General features: G+C 43.9%; 1 protein-coding gene and 1 long non-coding RNA gene across 11 annotated transcripts in view; one reads left to right on the forward strand and one right to left on the reverse strand.

Annotated features, from left to right (window-relative positions):
- Positions 1-1,844, forward strand: part of ATP9B (ATPase phospholipid transporting 9B) — a 156,222-nt gene extending 154,378 nt beyond the window's left edge. For all 8 annotated transcript variants that reach the window (XM_085571539.1, XM_085571538.1, XM_085571540.1 and 5 more), the window contains one exon: positions 63-1,844. In XM_085571539.1, the coding sequence (XP_085427665.1) occupies positions 63-199 (137 nt within the window). In that variant the 3' untranslated portion in view covers positions 200-1,844. The remainder of the gene's footprint in view (positions 1-62) is intronic.
- LOC146768295 (uncharacterized) lies at positions 61-18,259 on the reverse strand. Of its 3 annotated transcripts, none has more exons than XR_014952756.1 (3): positions 17,525-18,259; positions 7,044-11,356; positions 61-5,559 (listed from the first exon to the last, which is right to left on the reverse strand). It is a non-coding gene; the product is annotated as an uncharacterized LOC146768295 (long non-coding RNA). The 3 variants fall into 3 exon arrangements; XR_014952755.1 differs by having other exon boundaries at positions 61-6,684; XR_014952754.1 differs by having other exon boundaries at positions 61-11,356.
- Positions 18,260-18,804: the final 545 nt, after the last annotated feature.

The raw sequence follows: 18,804 nt of genomic DNA on the forward strand, positions 1-18,804 counted from the left end.
TGGAAGTTCCAGTTTCCATGTTACTGGCTCCCATTACTCATTTTCCTTTTTTGTTTCTGCAGATGTTGCCTTTATCACAACTGTGACCTTCCTGTGGAAAGTGTCAGCAATCACTGTTGTAAGCTGTCTTCCACTTTACATTCTCAAGTACTTGAAGCGCAAGTTCTCTCCTCCAAGTTACTCCAAGCTTACCTCGTAAAAGTGATTATATTCCTATGGTTTTTCACTCACACCAATCTGCAGATTGCATATTCACTGTGCTTTAGTGTCTGTGGATTCATGTTGGACTAAGGAAACTTAACAAAACAATCAAAAATCAAAAGGGATAGTGTGAATAGAGCACAAAAAGAGGAGGAAACATCTGACAGAAATAATAACACAGAAGTACACTAACAACTATCAGAGATAAACTAAATTTTCTTTGTGTTGATTTTCTTTTTTATTCTTTCAGTTGTTATGATTATAAAATAAAACCAAATTACCTTTGATTTGACAATGCTTCTGAATGGTTTCATTGCTACTGTGAAGGATCTTTTGCTACTGTAAAGGATTTTTTCCAACTAAGTTTACCTTCTGCAAGTTAAATTGAAACATTTGTAATTTATGTAATAAATTTCCATCTTTAATTATTGTATGACTTCCTAATTCAAACCCTTTCTTTTAATGTTTATATATGGAAATGTTTTTTCATCCATACTTACTCTAACAAACTTAATACCTGTAAATGTCTGTGTCTGTATTAGCAGCTATTATTCCTCATCAGACATTGATTAATATGCACTATTTGAATTATGTACTGATGTCTGCATAGCACAGTATTATTTTAGGAGCTGTTGTCCTATTCTGAACTCTCCATTTCTGACACCAGTAAATTACAGATGTGTGATGTTGACAGCAGTTCTTTAAATGCACATTACAGCCAGATTGCACAAAAGCTGTTTAAAAATCAAATTATAAATTCTGTACATAATTCCACAGCACTTATTGATCTGTACATATATCAAAACATGGCTGCTCAGTAAATATGTTTTAAAGTTCTTATTCATTTTGTATTTGTAAAACTGCAAATAGTGTCAAAGTACATTTCTATATATGAGAAGTCCAGTAAACCTTGTATTAGCTAATATGTCTAAATTGCCTTGTAATCTGTTTACTTAGGTTACTCAGGTAAAAGAAAATAAGAGGAACACATGAACATCATGGTAGGAAAATCTGTCAACTTCCAAGTTGTAAATGTTATGTTTTTGTAACTTAGTTTGGGTGCAAACTTGTCAAAAAAAATTTTTTTTTCTTGTAAGCTGTCGGAGTTGAGTGTCTTGGCTGAGTTATGACACCTAATTGCAGCTGATTTTTTCCAGAAACTCAAATACTCCGATGCAATCTGTAGGGTCCAAATCTTGCACACTCTACTGGCAAGTAGGATATATTAATTTTCCATTGTGATATAACTTTGCTTTCTCACGAAGTACATATAATGAATTTGGCATTGTCTATTAATCAGAGGAAAGGAACAACATAACTATTCATGCTTTCTTTATTAAATATTTATATGTGTATTTTTAAAACCCACTTAAATATGGATGCCATTTTTATGTTTGACTATATGCCTTTATAACATAATTCCTTGTTTAGTCTCTTTTCCCTTATGGATTATTCTTTGGATGAGTAATATTTAAGTGATGATTATAACTACTTCCTGGGAGAGCAGAGGAAACAACTGCAGAGCTATTTGAATTCCACCCCATTCCATTAATTTCTGTTTTCAAAGTTTTTCTAACTAGCTATTTATCTTTTTTCATTTTCATTTCTCATTATAAAAGCAATAAAGCCTAATTTCTACAAAATATTAGTGGTATATGTATTAAATAAACTACTGAGGTAGAGTTTCCTTTAATCACCCAGCATCACAGACTTATTTGCCGTGTCCCTCTGTGTACTCACTTCTGTAAATTCCCACAAGATGTCGCTGTCCTTGCGTATTAGCAGGAGCCTTTCTGCATTTGGTGTGGTTTTGCCAAGATGCTCCTGATTTACGTTTTTAGTTTAGTTCTGTGGCATTTTTGTTACTGATTTGCTTTAATTTTTTTGTTTTCCCAATAAGTGGTGATTGCTTTTAAACAATTAAGAAAAGTCACTGGTGTGCAGTTCTTCTGAAATGTTGGTGGTGTTTTCTTCAGACCTTTTTGTCTTATCCATTGTGGGCTCACAACCATATATATAAGATTCGGGAGATAAGCGAAAGCTCAGAGTTGGTCGTCTTTCATCTATACATCACATCTGTGAAATTAGGCAGAAAATGAGGAAAAACAACCCAGAAATTAAACTAACAGCACGAAAGTGATAGTGTTACTGCAATACATCTATATGAGACACAATTGTACTCATGGGTAAAGAACTGCTCAGTTATAACTTAAGTGTAGATATATTAATTCCCAGCATTAAAACCCTTAAGGTTAGTGTGAGAGCAAATGAATAGGTTCTGCACAGAGCTATAAGCATTTCAAAAGTGGAGTCAGTTCTCTATAGTGCCTGCTTCCTTAGTATTTCCAATATACAGCAAAGGTCCACTTTCAGCTCACACTTCGTTTTAAGGATTGTGAAAGCCTGACTCAAGTCACTTTGCTTTTGAGGTTCAGCTTACATAAACAGATCTAGGCCTTGGCTCTGCAGGCTGTACCCAGAAGTACCTTAGATTTTCTTGGTATTTAATAAATGTTTACTTTTGTGAGCTCCTATGTCAAATATGTATTTCTGAAATGGTAATCATGTCTCTCTGAAAACATATTTGGAAAAAATTTCAGAACTGGGGCAGAATGGATGAGCAAGGTGTGACCAGGAAATACATCTTCACCAAAGTAAATTATATAACAATACATGGACCATGTTTAATAAGCACATGAGCTGAACACCTGGATTTCCAATGTAGTTTGATGGAAGAACAGAGGGAAATAAGAGATCCTGCAAAAATGGAGAGTACTGGTAATTAAGTTGGATTTTTCTGATGCTATTCCAAAATTATGTTCATGTAACTGCTGGAAAACGTTTTACTATATAAGGTATTAGTTTGCAAATGGAAGATAAATTAAATCCTTGCATAGTTAATATTAAAGCTGTAGCACATATCCATGAATGTGAGTGTTTACACCCATGTTTTTATATTCAAATTGAGTTTACTGACTCATGCAATCAAAATTCAGCTGTGTAGTACCTCCTGTTTTCTTCCTAAACCTTCAAAGTGGTTGTCAAAAAACATGCCATTGTTTTTATATATACACTGGAACTGTTCATTATCTTGATGAGCAACTTCCACTTGAGCAAGCCTGTATTACAAATGTCCTGCCCTTCATCTGCAAGAGTGTGAGCTGAAACTTTTCTTCAGTCTCCATTTAAAGCAGGTCTGAAAGAGGGAATTTTGATAATCAGGGATGCAGTTAAACAATTATGCTGTTTGTCATGAGGCTCAGCTTTTTGTCATGAGGCTCAGCTTCCATAGATGAAGAGGAGGTGATTTTCCCACATATTGCTCTTGCAGGGTCCACTGGAGGGTTCCTGCACCACTGGAGGCTGAGGCTGTTCAGGCCTGATCCATCTGGGGTTGCATATTAACCTCATAAGTGCTAGTGAGAGAGTCCTGGCTCGCTGTACAAATGACAGTATGGACTTCTTCAGAGGCTTTGGAGATGGGCTGTTAACAGAGATACCCCCTTGTGAACCCTTTTCCTGCTTCTGCAGAGCTGCATATTCCTGGGTTTTATATTGGCAAAATAATAGGAAAGATGCTTGCATCTGTTTCACACTTGCATCCCTTCACATGCTCAGAGCTATTAATATGGCTCCAACAACTCCTGCAGGGCAAAGAAATTGACTGCAGATTATATGGGCTCTGGATGGACAGTTGTCCTTAAAAAATGACAACCGCAGAAGGAGATTAGGCTTTCCTGCTCTTGCCAGTGATGCAGAAACTGTTCCTGTAGGTCCTGCTTACACTTCAATTTTACCATCCATTTCAATTTTACCTTCCATAGAGTTTCTTCTTATTTTTCTGACCAGAAAGGGGAAAAAAATTGGGTCAGCAGTCTCTTATAATACTTAATTGAATAACCTTTCTGTATCTAAGCTGTTATTATTATAACTCAATTGAAACTTGAAGGCAATCAAAAAAGCCCTTCGATATGTTAGCCCCCTGTAGAGAGTAAAATCAGTACAAGTGAACAAAGATAACACAGATCGAACATTATATGTAAATAAACAGGAGGCACAATGTCTTTAACACTGTGTTGAAAAGCGTAGGAATTTCTTTTGTAAACAAAACACACTTAAAGCGAGACACTTCCCAACAAGTATTAACTACTCAACAGATGCCCTCAGCAGGGTTCACAGCTGGTATTGCAAGTGGGAATTTGCTCAGCCAATTGCCAACAAAATCCACCTCAAATAGGCAATTGCACTGAAAGACCTATTCAATACTTCATTGACCAAAACCATAGTTTTGGTCAAAATATTTTACAGCAGAGGTGGTGAAAACTGAATGCCATGAACAATAATGAGAGCACGCTCTGCATTGGAGTTGACAAATTCTGTTTTATTCTTCCATCCCTGACCTGGTTTTAGCAGAGCTACAGCTGAGGTTTCTCCTGATCGTAGTCTCCTCCTCTCCTCTAGCATGCTTTCAAAGTGAGATGGTAATCAGCAATATTAAACTCCTAAATTGCTCAAAAAAGCAGGCTTGAGTAATTTTGCCTTTGGAATTTAGCCTTTATATGTTACTGAGCTATGAAAAGATCATCTGCTCTAAGGAGATACTGTGTGCTATAGCTGGGATGCATGATAAGTATTTATGTGCCTGGCTTTATTCTTCTTGCAGCAAACTATCTTTATTTCCTCTGCTTTTGACAGAGGAAAAGAAAAAGAGCTAAGAAAAAGAGCTTTGGTTGTAATGATCATGTAGCTTTAAGCAAGCAGTACACAAAGTAGACCATTATAGTTCTTACTTGTAGAGCTGCTTTCCATTGTTTCTCTATAATATACACATCTAGTTTCTTTCCATGGGCCTTCTGTGTTTTGCTCTAAGTTCTAAGCATGCATTTGATTTTGCAAAGTAAACACACATCATGTGGAAGCAAATTATAGATAACTACTTCAAAAGTCTGTTGAAAATGAATACTTGACTAGAAGGCTGGGGGATGTTAATGGATGAGCAGACCTGTAAGGGGTATGTTCGTATGTTTTGTATTTATTGCAATTATCTATTGCCTATTTGAAGGAGAGATCTGGGAATTCTCAGGCAAGAGGCTCCCCAGGGGAAAAGCTCTATTCTGCATGTGCTCAGTAGAGGAAGACAAGCTGTTGTTTCCCTTGTGTGTAATTGCTGGTTGCTGCCTCCTCTTGCCATTGAATTCCAAATTCATCTGCAGGAACACAGCTACATAGGCACTTCCTCCCAGAGCTTCTGCTTCCCAGAGTACCTTCTCCCTTCATTAGGGTATTGACTCTTCCGTGGCAGTCACTTGTATATGTCTGTTGGTTATCTTGATCCCAGCTGAATGGGGTTTATCCCAGCTGTAGGAGGTAATTTTCTGTGTCAGTGTCATGAGCAGGAGAGGTGACACAGATGTGGTCTAGTACATACTTACACTTATCCAAATGCAACTAAAGCAAATGTAGACAATCTGTGATCAAAAATAAATAAATGCAATAAACCTGAGCACGTACAATTTTACCAGATTCTGAGAAGGATGTGAATGGAAACAAAAGCTAATGGCTTTGCAACTTTTACCCTATGGCTGTAGTGATTTTGCCTTGCTTATAATTGCTTTTCTATTTCTTGCACAATCTTCTTCATGTGTGAAAATAGTAAAATATTTCAAGCTACTAAATGATTAATCTGATTTTTAAAATAACCTAGCTGGAGGCCTTCACATTACCTTCCTAGCTCTGCAACATATGCATAGCTAGTTTTAATTCTGGTAGGTCCTATTACATCCTTTTTGGTATTATAATACATATAAGGTTGAAAGTTGAAAGCAACATATGGAGGATATCCATACATTTGCTCAGAAATTGAATTGAATATTATAGTGAAGAATGCCAAGATTTGAATTTAAGAATCTTGAAGTGTTTTTTAATTTACAATTATTGTATGATTCTATGAAATAAGAGGTGGAAGGAAGAAATCTGCTGCTCACAGCAGCTTAGATTTTAGATGCCCTTAACTTGTGCAGACTTCAGAGAAAAACAAGACACCCACATGGCAAATCTTATTTAAAAAAAAAAAAAAAAACCAAAACATTTTCAGAAAGTAAGCCTTTTAAGATGACTGTGAGACTCACACCTGAACCACTGAGAGAAAGCATGTTTTTAATGACCCTTTTTGGGAACACCTGCCTGAAAGAAACAATTCCAGACAGTTAAAATGCCTTGCATTTCTACCTAGCTCGGATATCAGTCTGGCCCTGCTTGCATTAGAAGAGATTTGATTTCTCTTGACCAGGAACGACCAGGATGGGCTGTCACACTACTTGCATTGTCATGTTACCCTGATAAGGGCAACCATAGTGAGGTTCCTCTGTGCTTTGGTTTTGCTGTGCCCACTGTAATGTTGGGACACAGGTGGAAGAAGTCCCCAGCCTGAGCAGTTCTCCAACTGTTGAAACAATCGACTTCTGTGTAAATTGGTTTGTAGTGCTGGAAGGGAAGCAGGGAGGAGAAAAATAAGCTCTCTTTGTATAACCTGAAGCAGATTTGGGGGGATTGGGAAAACACCAAGCTGCAGTCACATAACCATGCTGCCAGCTTGCCATCTGTCCAAAAGCAATTACTTGGAGATGGCAGGTGAGGAAGGAGAACAAGGTTATAGCTTAGCTGTAACGCAGAGCCAGCCACAGTCAATGATCTGGTACTCAGCAGCACAGGAGTTTTTCTTCTTGACATGCAGATAACTCACTCTGCCAGTTCAGACATATCATCACTGTGAGTGATGGAGTTCACTGCTGGAGAAGCAGGGAAAGGCTTCTTACAGCAAAGCCTGCCCTAGGGGCACCTACCTCAGGGCATGGCAGCAGAGATGTCCAAAAGTGCAGAATTTTACATGTTCTGGTCAGACACTGGAAAAATCTCTGGAAGCGGAAGGCTGGAGAAGAAAATGGGGGAAATTTCATTTTGCCTAAGGCCCAGCAAAAACAAACCCTCACCCCTCCACCCTGTGCTACACTGGACAGTGCAATGGAAACTCCAGATTGTTCCATGCTGTGGGATCCATGCAGCCCTTTGCAGCTTCCACCTCCCAGCCCCTGGAGAAAAATCCGAAGGCTGCTTGCAGGAGCCCTGAGCCAAGTCCATGGGGTTGTCTGTCTGGCCCTGTGCCACCCCGTGCTCAGTGTGCAGGCACAGCCAGCCCCTAAGCACAGCGTGCTGCTTTGGCCCTGCACTCCATAGCAAGTCACTTGGCATCACCCTGGGGATGTCAGATCTGCCTCGGTCTTTCTGTAAACTATCTTGTTTTTGTGTTTTGGTCATTTGATAGGCCATGTCTTTGCCCTAGCTATTCATCAGCACCTTCCATTCCTGCTTGTGGTGTTCTCCTCTGAGTAACCTGGGTGTCTGGGGCCTCTTTGAAATTGCAGCCTGCTGATCTTGTAGCTGTTGACTCAAGCACAGACGCATCTGTGTGTGGGTCAGGGTTGGTGACTACAGTCAAGGCTTCGTTTGTTTGTGTTGAATTTATTTTTAAAGATGGAACACAAATTCCATGAGAGAGACTCATTTGGTGATCATGTGAAGAGAATGACCAGGCAGCTGCATGTGTCTGAGCTGCTTTCTGGCAAGCTGAATTCAGTATATGCCAGTGTATACTTGCAGTAAGGGAGAAATTTTGGAAGGGAGACACCCTCCAGCAGCTCAAAGAAAACATGGAAAACAAAGGCTTCTCTATAGTCTTTCTTTTACCTGTCAGTCCTGTTTGAGTTGCAGACATCTCACAGCTCTTCTATTTTGTGTCCCTCCTTTTTTGGTTTGATACTTTTCCCAGGCATAAAAAATGTCAGAACTTTATCTCTTCTTAAGAGAAAGAAAAGAATGGAAGCTGCTTGCTAGTCTGAAATACAGCAGTTAATCAGCTTCATATTACACAAATTTCAATGAGAATATCAAAGCCAGAGGCAGTAACTAAGAACTTGAGATGTGAGGCAATTAAAGGGGGAAAGCTAATAATTTCCATTGTTTCGCCCATGAAACAATTTCTATTCCCAGTCTATTCCACCAGAAGTGATTTTAAATGATACTATTTTAAAGATGTTTGTTTTGTTAGTAGGAGCCTGGTTTCCAAAAAAAAAAAAAATAAATAAAAGCTTTAGTTTTAGTATCACATTATAGAGCCAAGTAGAATGCTGTAGATAATGGTACAGATTCTTCAGAGATAAAGAACCCCTTTACTCCTTCAGAGACTGACAAGGGAAGGAGTTTTGAGAATGTATGGAAGTGAGAAAATATGACAAGTAATAGTTGAGAGTGAGATGATAGGGCTAGGATTAGTCTGTAAAGAGAAAGATCCTAAGATGTCCTGACATGACTTGGGAGGAAAGAAGTGTTACCTTTTTCTTAGAAGGAGATTTTCATCAAGGTTGTAAATCTCCTGATTTAGTCTCTAACATGGGAGGGCTTGACAGTGTCATTTACACATGGCATGAAGGAAGGACTTCTTCACTTTTAACCTGAGATTGATCATCTTTCTTGTTTAAGGCACATGACCTTAGGGACTGCTTCACTTGGATTTGATTTTTTTTACGTTAAAATAAAGTATGAATTTTTTGCTGTATTCAGACATGGTCACTCTAGAAGTTATCTGGTTAACTTTGGTGTAATTCTGTACCCATCACTCAATTTTCTTCTCATCCTCCAGATTACTGCAATCTTACAGAAATATGTGAACTTCTGACTACAGGAAATACACCTACAGGGGCTTCATTCCTGCTCACAGCTCTGCCTTGGTGCTGTGGCTGGGCAGGTTTGAGCAGGTGCCCTGCTGCTCTGCCCCTTCCGGAGCTCCTCGAGCTCTTTGTTGTAGCTGCGTTCCAGCCCACAAACTGTTCCAACTCCTGTTAGTCTCGTCCACGGAAAGCACGGCCAGCGCTGTCAGAAGTGATTAGCGTGGAACTTAAACTATAGAACTGAAGCTTCTTAGCACTGCATGATGACCTAAATACCTGTACACACGTTCCAGGGAGCCGGCGGTGGGGACAGAACGTCTGTACAAGCTGTCCATGCCAACCCAGTTTCACAGCCAGCAGCCCCTTTCACCCCGTGGGAAGCAGTACCTTCATCGTTACCCTTGCCGTTCAGCATCCGTGCTCTCCAAAGGTGGGCTCGGTTCCAGTTTGAATGGTTGATCCGTTTAAGTAGATAAGCGTCAACATCAATAAACGGGGCGGGGGGGTTGCTTTAGTTTATTTTACTAAAAGCCACAAGAGGGCGATGCAAGCCAACAAATAAGTAAAATTCCACATTCATGGTCATCGCAACCGAGGGAAAAAAAAATCCTTCTTTCAAGGCACACGGTGCTCATTTTCTAAAACTGTTTCCACAGTACTGGGGGGGGGGGGGGGGGGGGGGGAAGTTTCCTGAACGGTAAAAATTTTAAATTTTTAAATCCTTACATTTTTCAGACAAGGAAAAAATCTGTTATGTAAAGGGTTTCTTTCCAGTTCAGTTGCTGTCAAACAACATCACTGCAAGTGCTGCCACTGAGGATGCAGTCTCAGAGTCTCAGTGCCAGGCTAATTTATTTACCAGTGTGAGTGTTGAAAGGTGAAGGTATTTCTGCCAGCAGTCCATCCAGGCTAGCTTCAAACCAAATTCTTGGGTATTCAAGAGCCCTTGCCCTCTGAGGCACATTTGTGTTTTTTATTGAACTTTTAATTGGGTGAAGGGAGGAAGAAAAGCCCTTAAAAGGAAACTATCCCACAAAGTGTTTGTTGTGATAATGTCTGGATGGTGGAGGCAGCTGGGTCAGGACAGGCTTTGTGACAGGGCTCTCATTAGCCACTTTTTGCCAGATATGCTGACCACTAGTGCCAAGCATCAGAAGCAACACAATCCCATGCTCCTAGCAGGACAGAATGTTTCATCTCAGCAAGACACTCCCCTCCTCACTGCTTTGGATCAATGAACTCCACCAGGGCTGTTCTGCCGGACCCAGTGTTGTGCTGTTGTCTCTGAACTGAACCAGCATTCTGGTAGCCTTTCCCCACCTTCTCCTGCTTCACTCCAGACCTTCACAACATTCCTGAAAGACTCTCATCACTAAAATATGAGCCCATGTTTTGGCCCCTCCATAGTTATCCCAAATGGATCTCTTACTACCCTGCCTTTACCTTCCTCTGATCTGCTACTGATACCAGCTTTAAATACTGTTCATCCAAGCCAGTCCCAGGATATAAGAAGTCTTGCACTGGGTGATGTACTGCCTTCAAACACCTCTGCCAGACAAAGTTTTTCCCTGAGGTCACCAAGTCTAGCTAGCTACGAACTCTGAACAGAGGGGACACTCCTGCATGCGTATGTGCCCATGCACGCACAAGTTTCCCAGTCTGCCTTATCCTTTGGGTCACTCTATACTGGTTGGCACTCCAAGAACAGTGACAAAACCTCCCTGGAGAGCTGGAGCTCTGCAGCCCAGACACCAGTGAAGGACCTTTCCATGGAGAGTCAGAGAGGCCACGGTGGGTGGGAATAGCCTTTCTTTGTCCTGCTAGGGGTTGCTGGCTGCTTCTGTGAAATTGGTCTGCAGCCACTTATTGGAGTGTATCCAGCAAAACTTGGAGCCAAATCCCAGACTTACAGACTTGACAGCTTTGACTCACGTAACTTGAGAAACACCACAGGGCTCGCATTGTGGCACAGCTCTTGTGGACTGCTCAGGGCATCAGTGCTAGGCAGCAAGCAGGCAGCAGCCCTTGAGCAGTAAACACAAGTGGCTTTCACCTCAAAGACTCACCTTTGGTGACAGATTCTTCAGGTGAAGTCCCAAAGGCAATTTCTGTGAAACAATTCTGTGAAACAATCTTCAGCTCCAGTCTTTAGTCTGTCTTTTCTGCCTTCCCCAGAATCAGCCTGGTGGATAGATACAGCTCCAGGAGGTTGTTCTGCCATTGCTCTGCCTCAAAGCTTAACAAAGGCATTACTATATGTACAGCTCTGTGCATGCAGTTCTCTCTTGCACCACATGCACATCTGTGGGCAGCCTCCTTCTCATGCACCACAGTTCAGAGGTTTCTTTAATTTCATCATTTAATCAATGTGCTTAAAAAGCAATCTGAAAACTTGTAATTGGACTCTTGGAAGGATGATAGTAATGAAAGTCCTGGAAGCAAAGGAAAAGAGATTAATTTGTACCATTTTCATGGTTTTCTTTAACTGTTCCAGGCCTGTGTTTGATGTATCTGCATTAACTTGATGTGGAAGAGTCTGTTGATGAGACCTGAGGCACAGTGCAGACACAGAGCCTGGTGTTGGGAGGTTGTGGGTTTTCATAACACTCGTGGTTTCACTGTTGCGCCAGAGCACCGTTTAGAGCAGAAGAATCATGAGGTGCTTTTTGGCATTTTTCTTAGCAATGAGGAAAAGGATTCTCTGGCTTTGCAGAGGGGAGAGTCTCATATTTGGACTGCTGGGGCTGTGTTCATCCTGAAAAACTTTTCCGTGGCTTTTGGACGGTCCTGCTCTACAGTGGATGCCAAGCAACTGCAATGACTTAAGACATTTAGTTTTCAGAGATTCAACTGAGGGATCTTAGGTAGTAGTTTAACCCTGGTAATGTTTGCAAATGTGTCTTGTTCTAGCTGCTAGTGAATTTGCACTCTCACATACAGCAACAGATGCAAAAGAAGAGATGTGGTTCTTCCTGGGACTTTCTGGTTCTGCATACTCATTTAGAAATCAATTTAATGCATTTTAATTGCCTATTTTTCTCCTTGGTTTTCTTTTTACAGCTACACACCAGCAAAAAATAATAAGGTAGAGTCTAGCCAGGCAGACTGCTAATGAGGAGGTTTGACTCAAGAAGATTTTAATTTTCAGCATTTGCTCTTCAAGATAGCTACTTCAACATGCAGGGATGTCACAACACAGAAATGCTTCTAATGGAAAAAAGGCTTTGGACTTGTACATCATTTCAGTACACAAAAAACCAAACCTATCCTTGACCAAACTACAGGAGTCTGGCAATCCCTTTCAGGTTGCTGGCCCCCTCAGTCAAACCACCTCAGTAAGGAAAACTCTAATTGCTCATGGAGTGAGGTGTGAAAAGAATGAGGGAGACAAAATTCAAGCTGTGAAAAGGGTATATGTTAAAAGCCCAATCTCTTGCCAGCCTCTCAAGATCCCTCTGGCAAAGAGAAGCTTCTGTCTCTGCCAACCTGACTGAAGTGCCTCTCAGAAATTCCCCATCCATGGGATATTTCTGTGAGAAACCAGAATTATCCAAGGTCTGTGGCATCCTTGGACAGCCAGAGCGATCAGGATAGCACAAAGTCACTCTGGGTGTTGGGATCAAAGTCAGCCTATCTGATTCCACAATACCCCTGATTCCACAGCTATTCCAAGTGCTCCTGATTCCCTGGTCACTCAGCCGTGACCTTGGCACCACTAAATGCTGTATCTGAAACCTTGCTATTGCTGCTGAAGTACTACATTGCAGCTGGAGACAACTGTGTCGCCAACTCCATTATAACCCTTCATGTCCAATAGCAAACAGTTCCTATCATTTCGTCTTTTAGGTTGAAAAGCTCAAAATTTCATCCTTGTCCAAGACTCCTGTCTTTGGAAAGTCTGGGCTGCTCAAAGTGTGGTGAAAAGAATAGCAGAGGAGAGTCTATTTCTTTACACCATTGGACTGTAATTCATTACCCGCTTTACATCAAATGTAAAGGATGCTTCTCAATAGGGCACAGTCACAAGTGAGGGAATAAAACCTTGGCACCACATTTCATAACCTGGAAAATATTTTATTTCTCCCTAAATACCTCTCATCCCCTGAGTTATCCTATCATGCTGCAAGTATAGGGGAAAGGGGGAGCAGGGACTGGTGTATGCAAGCATCTGGTACAAGGGGCCATAGTCAAAATTGCTGCTAGAGTAGTCCAAATCCTATTCATAAAAATTTGTGAAGGTGAGCCCAGAAAAGTTAAAAGCAATGATTTTGTGTTTGGTGGAATTTAACAAGGTTACTGACTCTGCCTCAGAAAATGAGGCCAGTAAAATGTATACAAGTATTGGAGTATCAATATTAGGAGGATAAACTTGGGTTAGGAAAGAGAGAAGTGCAATAAATAGCTCCATACACCAGAAGAGAGCTTACAGGGCAGATCTCCTGGGGCTTGGAGCCGGGACTTGTTCTGTTTAAGAGTTTTGTACAAATGAGCCCAATATGCCGGGTGTCCAGATGCGGATGACATCAGGATAGAAGGGGAGGCTGCTGATAAATTTCAGGAACACACTAGACTACAGGAGGATTTGGAGACACTGGGGGGAACAGGCTAATACAAAGGAATTCAATATTACACAATGGAAGGTTATTAATTTAGGGAGAACCAATAGCACATTTAAATGCAGATTTAATGAACTAGAGCAGGAGGAAACTAAGGAAGGCAAAGACTGCTGGTGCTGAGAAGTGGTAGGAATAGCAGCAGCTTGACAAGTAAATAATAGTGCAGCTAAGATATTGGAAAAGAGTTATTGCTGCAGCTGGGGAATCCAGAACTTCACATCGGGTCATTCATTCCATGCAGCAGTGAGGGTGCTCCCAGCAGTGAACTTGAAGTATGAAAGAGGCTGGTCCCCAGTTATAGAGAGGAAGGCTACAGAGGGCACTTCACTGCTGGCCCTGCTCTGTGCATGGGGACATGGAACCTTGGATCTAAAAGGAGATGCTTCCATATGCATGGAAGTGAAGGTGGCCAAGTACATGTTTGGACTCACATGGCACTTGGCTGTGACCACAGCTCAAGACATGCTGCCTTTGGAGTAAATTGGCTCAGTCTAGGTCTCCTCTGGCTGTGGGGGGAGATGCACTCACCAAGCACTGGCAGAGTGTGGAGAATGAGAAGGACTTACAGATCCTGTCACTAAAAGCAGGTTGTAGAGCTTATGGGCTAAGCAAGAGGGAAAGGAGTCCTGCACTGGAAGGGCATGTGCAGTCTTTCCTGACTCCTGACAATCTGGACTGCTGAGTGAAGCAACACTTCTGCACATGCAGACACCCCAGGCTTTGTGTCCATCTTCCTGGGTCACTGCTTCCATTTAAGCCTCCTGCAGCAATCCTGCTCCTTCAGATGAAACATGGACATCTGGGGGAAAAAAATGCTTTGCACTGCCTAAAAATGAAGGTGTGATCCTGCGCCACGGAGGATGGATGAGGTGAAAGCTGCCACCTCCACAGTGTGCAGGAACCGATCCCTACTGGTCTCTAGGTCCCAGTCTGCCACAGACATCGTAAATCTGATGTTTCCCTTCCCAAGGAGAAGGGTCTGCTCTGCTTGCCAGCTGGAGTCCCTGTGTACCCAATGGGCCTTTCCCTTATTAAGTACTTCTGAATGAGGCGAAAAATGTGTTACCACTCCCTGTACCATCAGCTGGGAAATTCTGAAATTTTAAATATTTCTAGAGCTAAAATATGGTGCCTGGTACAAAACCTTATCACTTTTTCTTTGCAAGTCTGGCAATACTGGACAAGTACGAATAGAGAGTTAGACATGCTCTTATTTTTTAACCACCCTGCATTGTACATTCCATCAGCAGGGTCCAGGAAGAAATGCAGAGCATCGGTATTTTCATTGTTGATGATTGTTTTGCCATGTGAAGAGAGTTCCTGAATCACCGCAGTGAGACCCCAGGGTCACGCAACAGAGACGGAATTCAGCCAATTGCTGGCACTCACCTCAGCTGGGACAGCTGCGGGGAGGATGCTGCACATTGACCCAGCCAGCAACAAGGGTCCTGCCCTGTACCTGCCCACAATTTGGGTTTGTGCAAGGGGCAAACTCAAAAGGAAACAAAGGGGCACTGATGCAGCATGTATCGTTATGAAATTATTTCTCTGAACTAATGTCTCAGTTTAATTCAGTCACATCTTTCTCTATATGGGTCTAGTGCGGCTGTGTGATGTGTGTGTATCTTGATTTCTAAAAGTCGGTGTCTGGTGTCTGAACAGATGACTGTAGCTCCAAAAAGGTTTAAGGTCCTTTGCCTGCAGTCACTGGCTGCATTCCTAAACCGTCATTTAAAAAGAGTCCACTTAATCAAAAGCCAGGTAAATCAACAGAGCACTCAACATCATAATGAGACCAGTTATAAGGTAAATTACAACATCATTCAAGCACACAAAATTCCTCCTCTGGCATTTGTCCTGCAAAGTGCAATGCACCTTAAAAGTAGTGAAATGATTTCTGGCAGCCTGGGTCAGGGAGATGGGAGGCTGAGCCCAGCCTCTGCTTTTGCACCAGCTTCCAGCTCTGGGCAGCAGCTGGCCACTGCTCAGGTGTGCTCTCTGCCTTTTTTGAAAGGTTTATGGATGGGTTTTCAAAATGGTGCTGTACCAGCCATAAACACTCGCCATGTGCTGTCTCTATTTCCAGCAAATCTTGTTACAATTTTCAAAGCAGGGGACTAGAAAGACTTTAATTAGGGACTTGGTTAGGGAGGCTTGAGACTTATAAATCTTTCGTTACAATGAATGAAATTCTGAATAGACGCTGATGCTTTTGAAGCTGCCAAGACCCAAAAGATGGTCACGCAGATCCTAAGGAGATGGCCACTATTATGAATATTAGATATAAAAGGCTGTAAGGATACAAGGGCAAGAAGCCCAAAACAGGACAATAATTCCATTCAGAGTATGGGTGGCTTTTTCTGATACATATCTTGGATTATGGGATTCTGTGCACTTATTTTAAGAAAATATTTGATATTGGTAAACTCTGGAGAGAGGGCTTCCCCCCACCCTGCTTTCAAAACACTTTTGTGTAGACAAAGCTGGAAGTTTTCATTTTACAGGACACAGCCCAATTAAAAAATTTGCCCCAAGTCTTGCAAGCAGCTCTGGGCGCCAGTCAGGCACAGCCTGTTGTGCGATGCTACTAACCTAAATCTTCTGGTGGGGCGAGAACGAAGGAGTTTTTGTTGAATTAGAGATTCCCGGAGAAATACTGTGGCTCCTGTGTGCAAAGGTTCATGCAAACCATCCCTCCCAAACTGCTGAGGCCCAACAAAAAGGAGAGAAAAGGAAAATGGAGTAGGGAATGCACAGACTCACGCAACTTCACATTATATGAAACTAATCCAGTGAACACGAATCACACTCTTTTGTGATTAAAACATCCTGTATAAATACTCCGCAGTAATTTTTAAAGGATAACACAGCATGCAAAAGCTGAGAACTGGGGGCAGATTTAGTGCTTTGATTGCAAAGATATGTAGAAGGGGTAAAATGCGGTCAAAAAGAGCCCACTGAAGCCTGCATCATTTGGCTCCTTTCTGGAGCAAAGGAGCAGTATTTGTGGCTGGTAGGAAGTGTGTGTCAGATGGCCATGCTGCACAGGGAATGCCAGCATGGCTCTAGGACCCACAGGCGGCTCCAGCATTGGGGGGCCCAGCCCAGCAATCATCGGCAGTGGGAAGTACTGCAATTCTGGGGCACTGCTCTGCACGTCTGGGAGAGGAGAGAGAGGCGAGGCTCCTTTTCTACTCCTACCCTCCCTCCTTCTGTACCATACAGATTTTTTTCTTGTGATTTCTCCAGTACAAACTGATTGCTGTTAGGGCAGTGGAAAATGGGTGGGAACCCAAAAAGGCTCTGTTCCAAGGCAGAGTCTCTGTGGCCTGCTCTGTCCCCCTTCTTAGCAAACTCTTATCCCAGTCCAGCTGCTTTCCCTTGGGAGAGCTACAGTACACCAAGTGCTGTCGCCCACGAGCACCGCCTCGACATGCAGTCACACAGACGAGTTTCTCAGCCTGACCCAGGCCACGCAAGCCACTGCATGCTGCCTCAGCCACAGAGGAAAGGTAGAGCAGGGCAGCTGATTAACCTAATTACTGTTTAAGTGCAGCAAGTGCTTTGTTTTCAAGCACAGCCGCCTCTGTGGAAGGGAAGGGAAGCAGCAGCTCACTCCTTCCTTGCTGTGGGACATGTGGATGGAGAGGGACTGCACAGGGAGCCCATGCAACTCTGTGGCAGACGTGGACAGTGGGAAGAGAGGGTGTAGCAGAAGCATTCCTGTGGAAAGATGGAGAAAGCTGGCTGCATGGCAGCGACAGGGAGAAGACACGTCCTGGCACAGCACTGGTGACAAGGGAGGATTTCTAGCTAGGATGAATGCCTCTACAGCCCTGTGTGGAGCAGAGCCTGCTGAGGTCCCACCAGCTCTGCTGGGATTCACCCATGAGGGATTAGGACCAGTCAATGAGGGACTAGATTACAACAACGGGAGCCCTATGCCTGGTCTTAGTGCCTGAACTAGCATGCAGAGATACTCACAAAGAAAATAGAAGGTTGCTGGGGAGTGAGGGAGCAGTAGCAGACACATCGCCCTGTTGTCCACCACTGACCACTCCCACATGTGGGCTGTGATGGTCAGCATGTCATGCGGGGGCCCAGGGAGCTGCTTAGGATGACGCTAGATGTGGAGACTTGCCTCTTGCATCTTCCCTGGCAGGTGAAGAAGCTCTACAGGATCATCAGCCCCGTCTCAAAAGTCAGGGGGGAGTCTGATACTGGTCTCTGCTAACTCAGCACCAAAGGTCACTGAAAAGTACTCCGAACACTTTCATAACTTTTTTCCCCTCATTTTTTTTTAGCTTGTTTTTAGTTCTGTTGAAATAAAACGTCTTGAAGATAAAAATAATGAAGGCAAATGGTGGCCGTAGCACTTACAGGCAGGATTTAGGGAGGAGATGTGGGGAAGCAAAGCAAAGAGGGCCAGCCGGTATGTGAGCCTCGGTGGCAGCACAGGACAAGAGACCTGGTATCGGGGACGTGGCTTTTAGAAGCACCGGGGCGCGTTTGCTACAATGATCCACTGAAACAACAGCCGTCTAAAAATAAGGTTGTTTTCTGTACTAAGCTCCTTTTAACTTCGTTAGTCATCACCGCCTCCCAAAATAAGCTCCGTGTAACAGTCTCTCCTAGTAGCGGCTGTAAACAAACCCGGGGAGGCGGGAAGGAGGCGCGGGCCGAGGGGAGCGGGGGCGGGGCGGCCCCGCGGGGCTGCGGGGCGCCGGGCCCGGGGCGGGGGTCGGGGGCGGCCGCGGGGCCCGCGCTGCGCCGCCGCCGCCGGCTGCCCGCGCCGGCCGGCGGGGCCTTGGAGCGGCGCCACGGTGGTCCGGGCAACGGCATTAAACAGGAGGAAACAGACGGGGGATTCCGTCATTTCGGCGAGAGCGGGGCGGGGGGGCGGGGGGCGGCAGGAAAGGAGAGACCCGCCGAGAGCAGCACGGCTCTCGCCCGCCCCCGCCCCAGCCTCTCGGGAAGCAGCCGGGATATTCCCCCCGCCTCCCCCCGCGCCGGGCGGCCTCGGCAGCCGCCCCGGCGGGCCCCCGCGGGCCCGGGCACCGCGGCCCGAGCGGCCCCGTCGGGCGGCGGGGGGCGCGCCCTCAGCGCCGCCCGCGCCCGCCCCGCTCCGCGGCGCCCCCTGGCGGCGCCCCGCGGGCCCGCGCGCCGCTGCCTGGGGGGATGCGGGGGCCGGGAAAGGCCGCCGGAGGCAGAGCGCTTCTCTCCCGCCTTCTCCCGTTCAGTTCTCCTTGAAAGAAAAGCGTCGC

The sequence above is a fragment of the Lonchura striata genome, chromosome 2, assembly GCF_050655825.1.
Source record: "Lonchura striata isolate lonStrDom1 chromosome 2, ASM5065582v1, whole genome shotgun sequence".
Classification (NCBI taxonomy): Eukaryota; Metazoa; Chordata; class Aves; order Passeriformes; family Estrildidae; genus Lonchura; species Lonchura striata.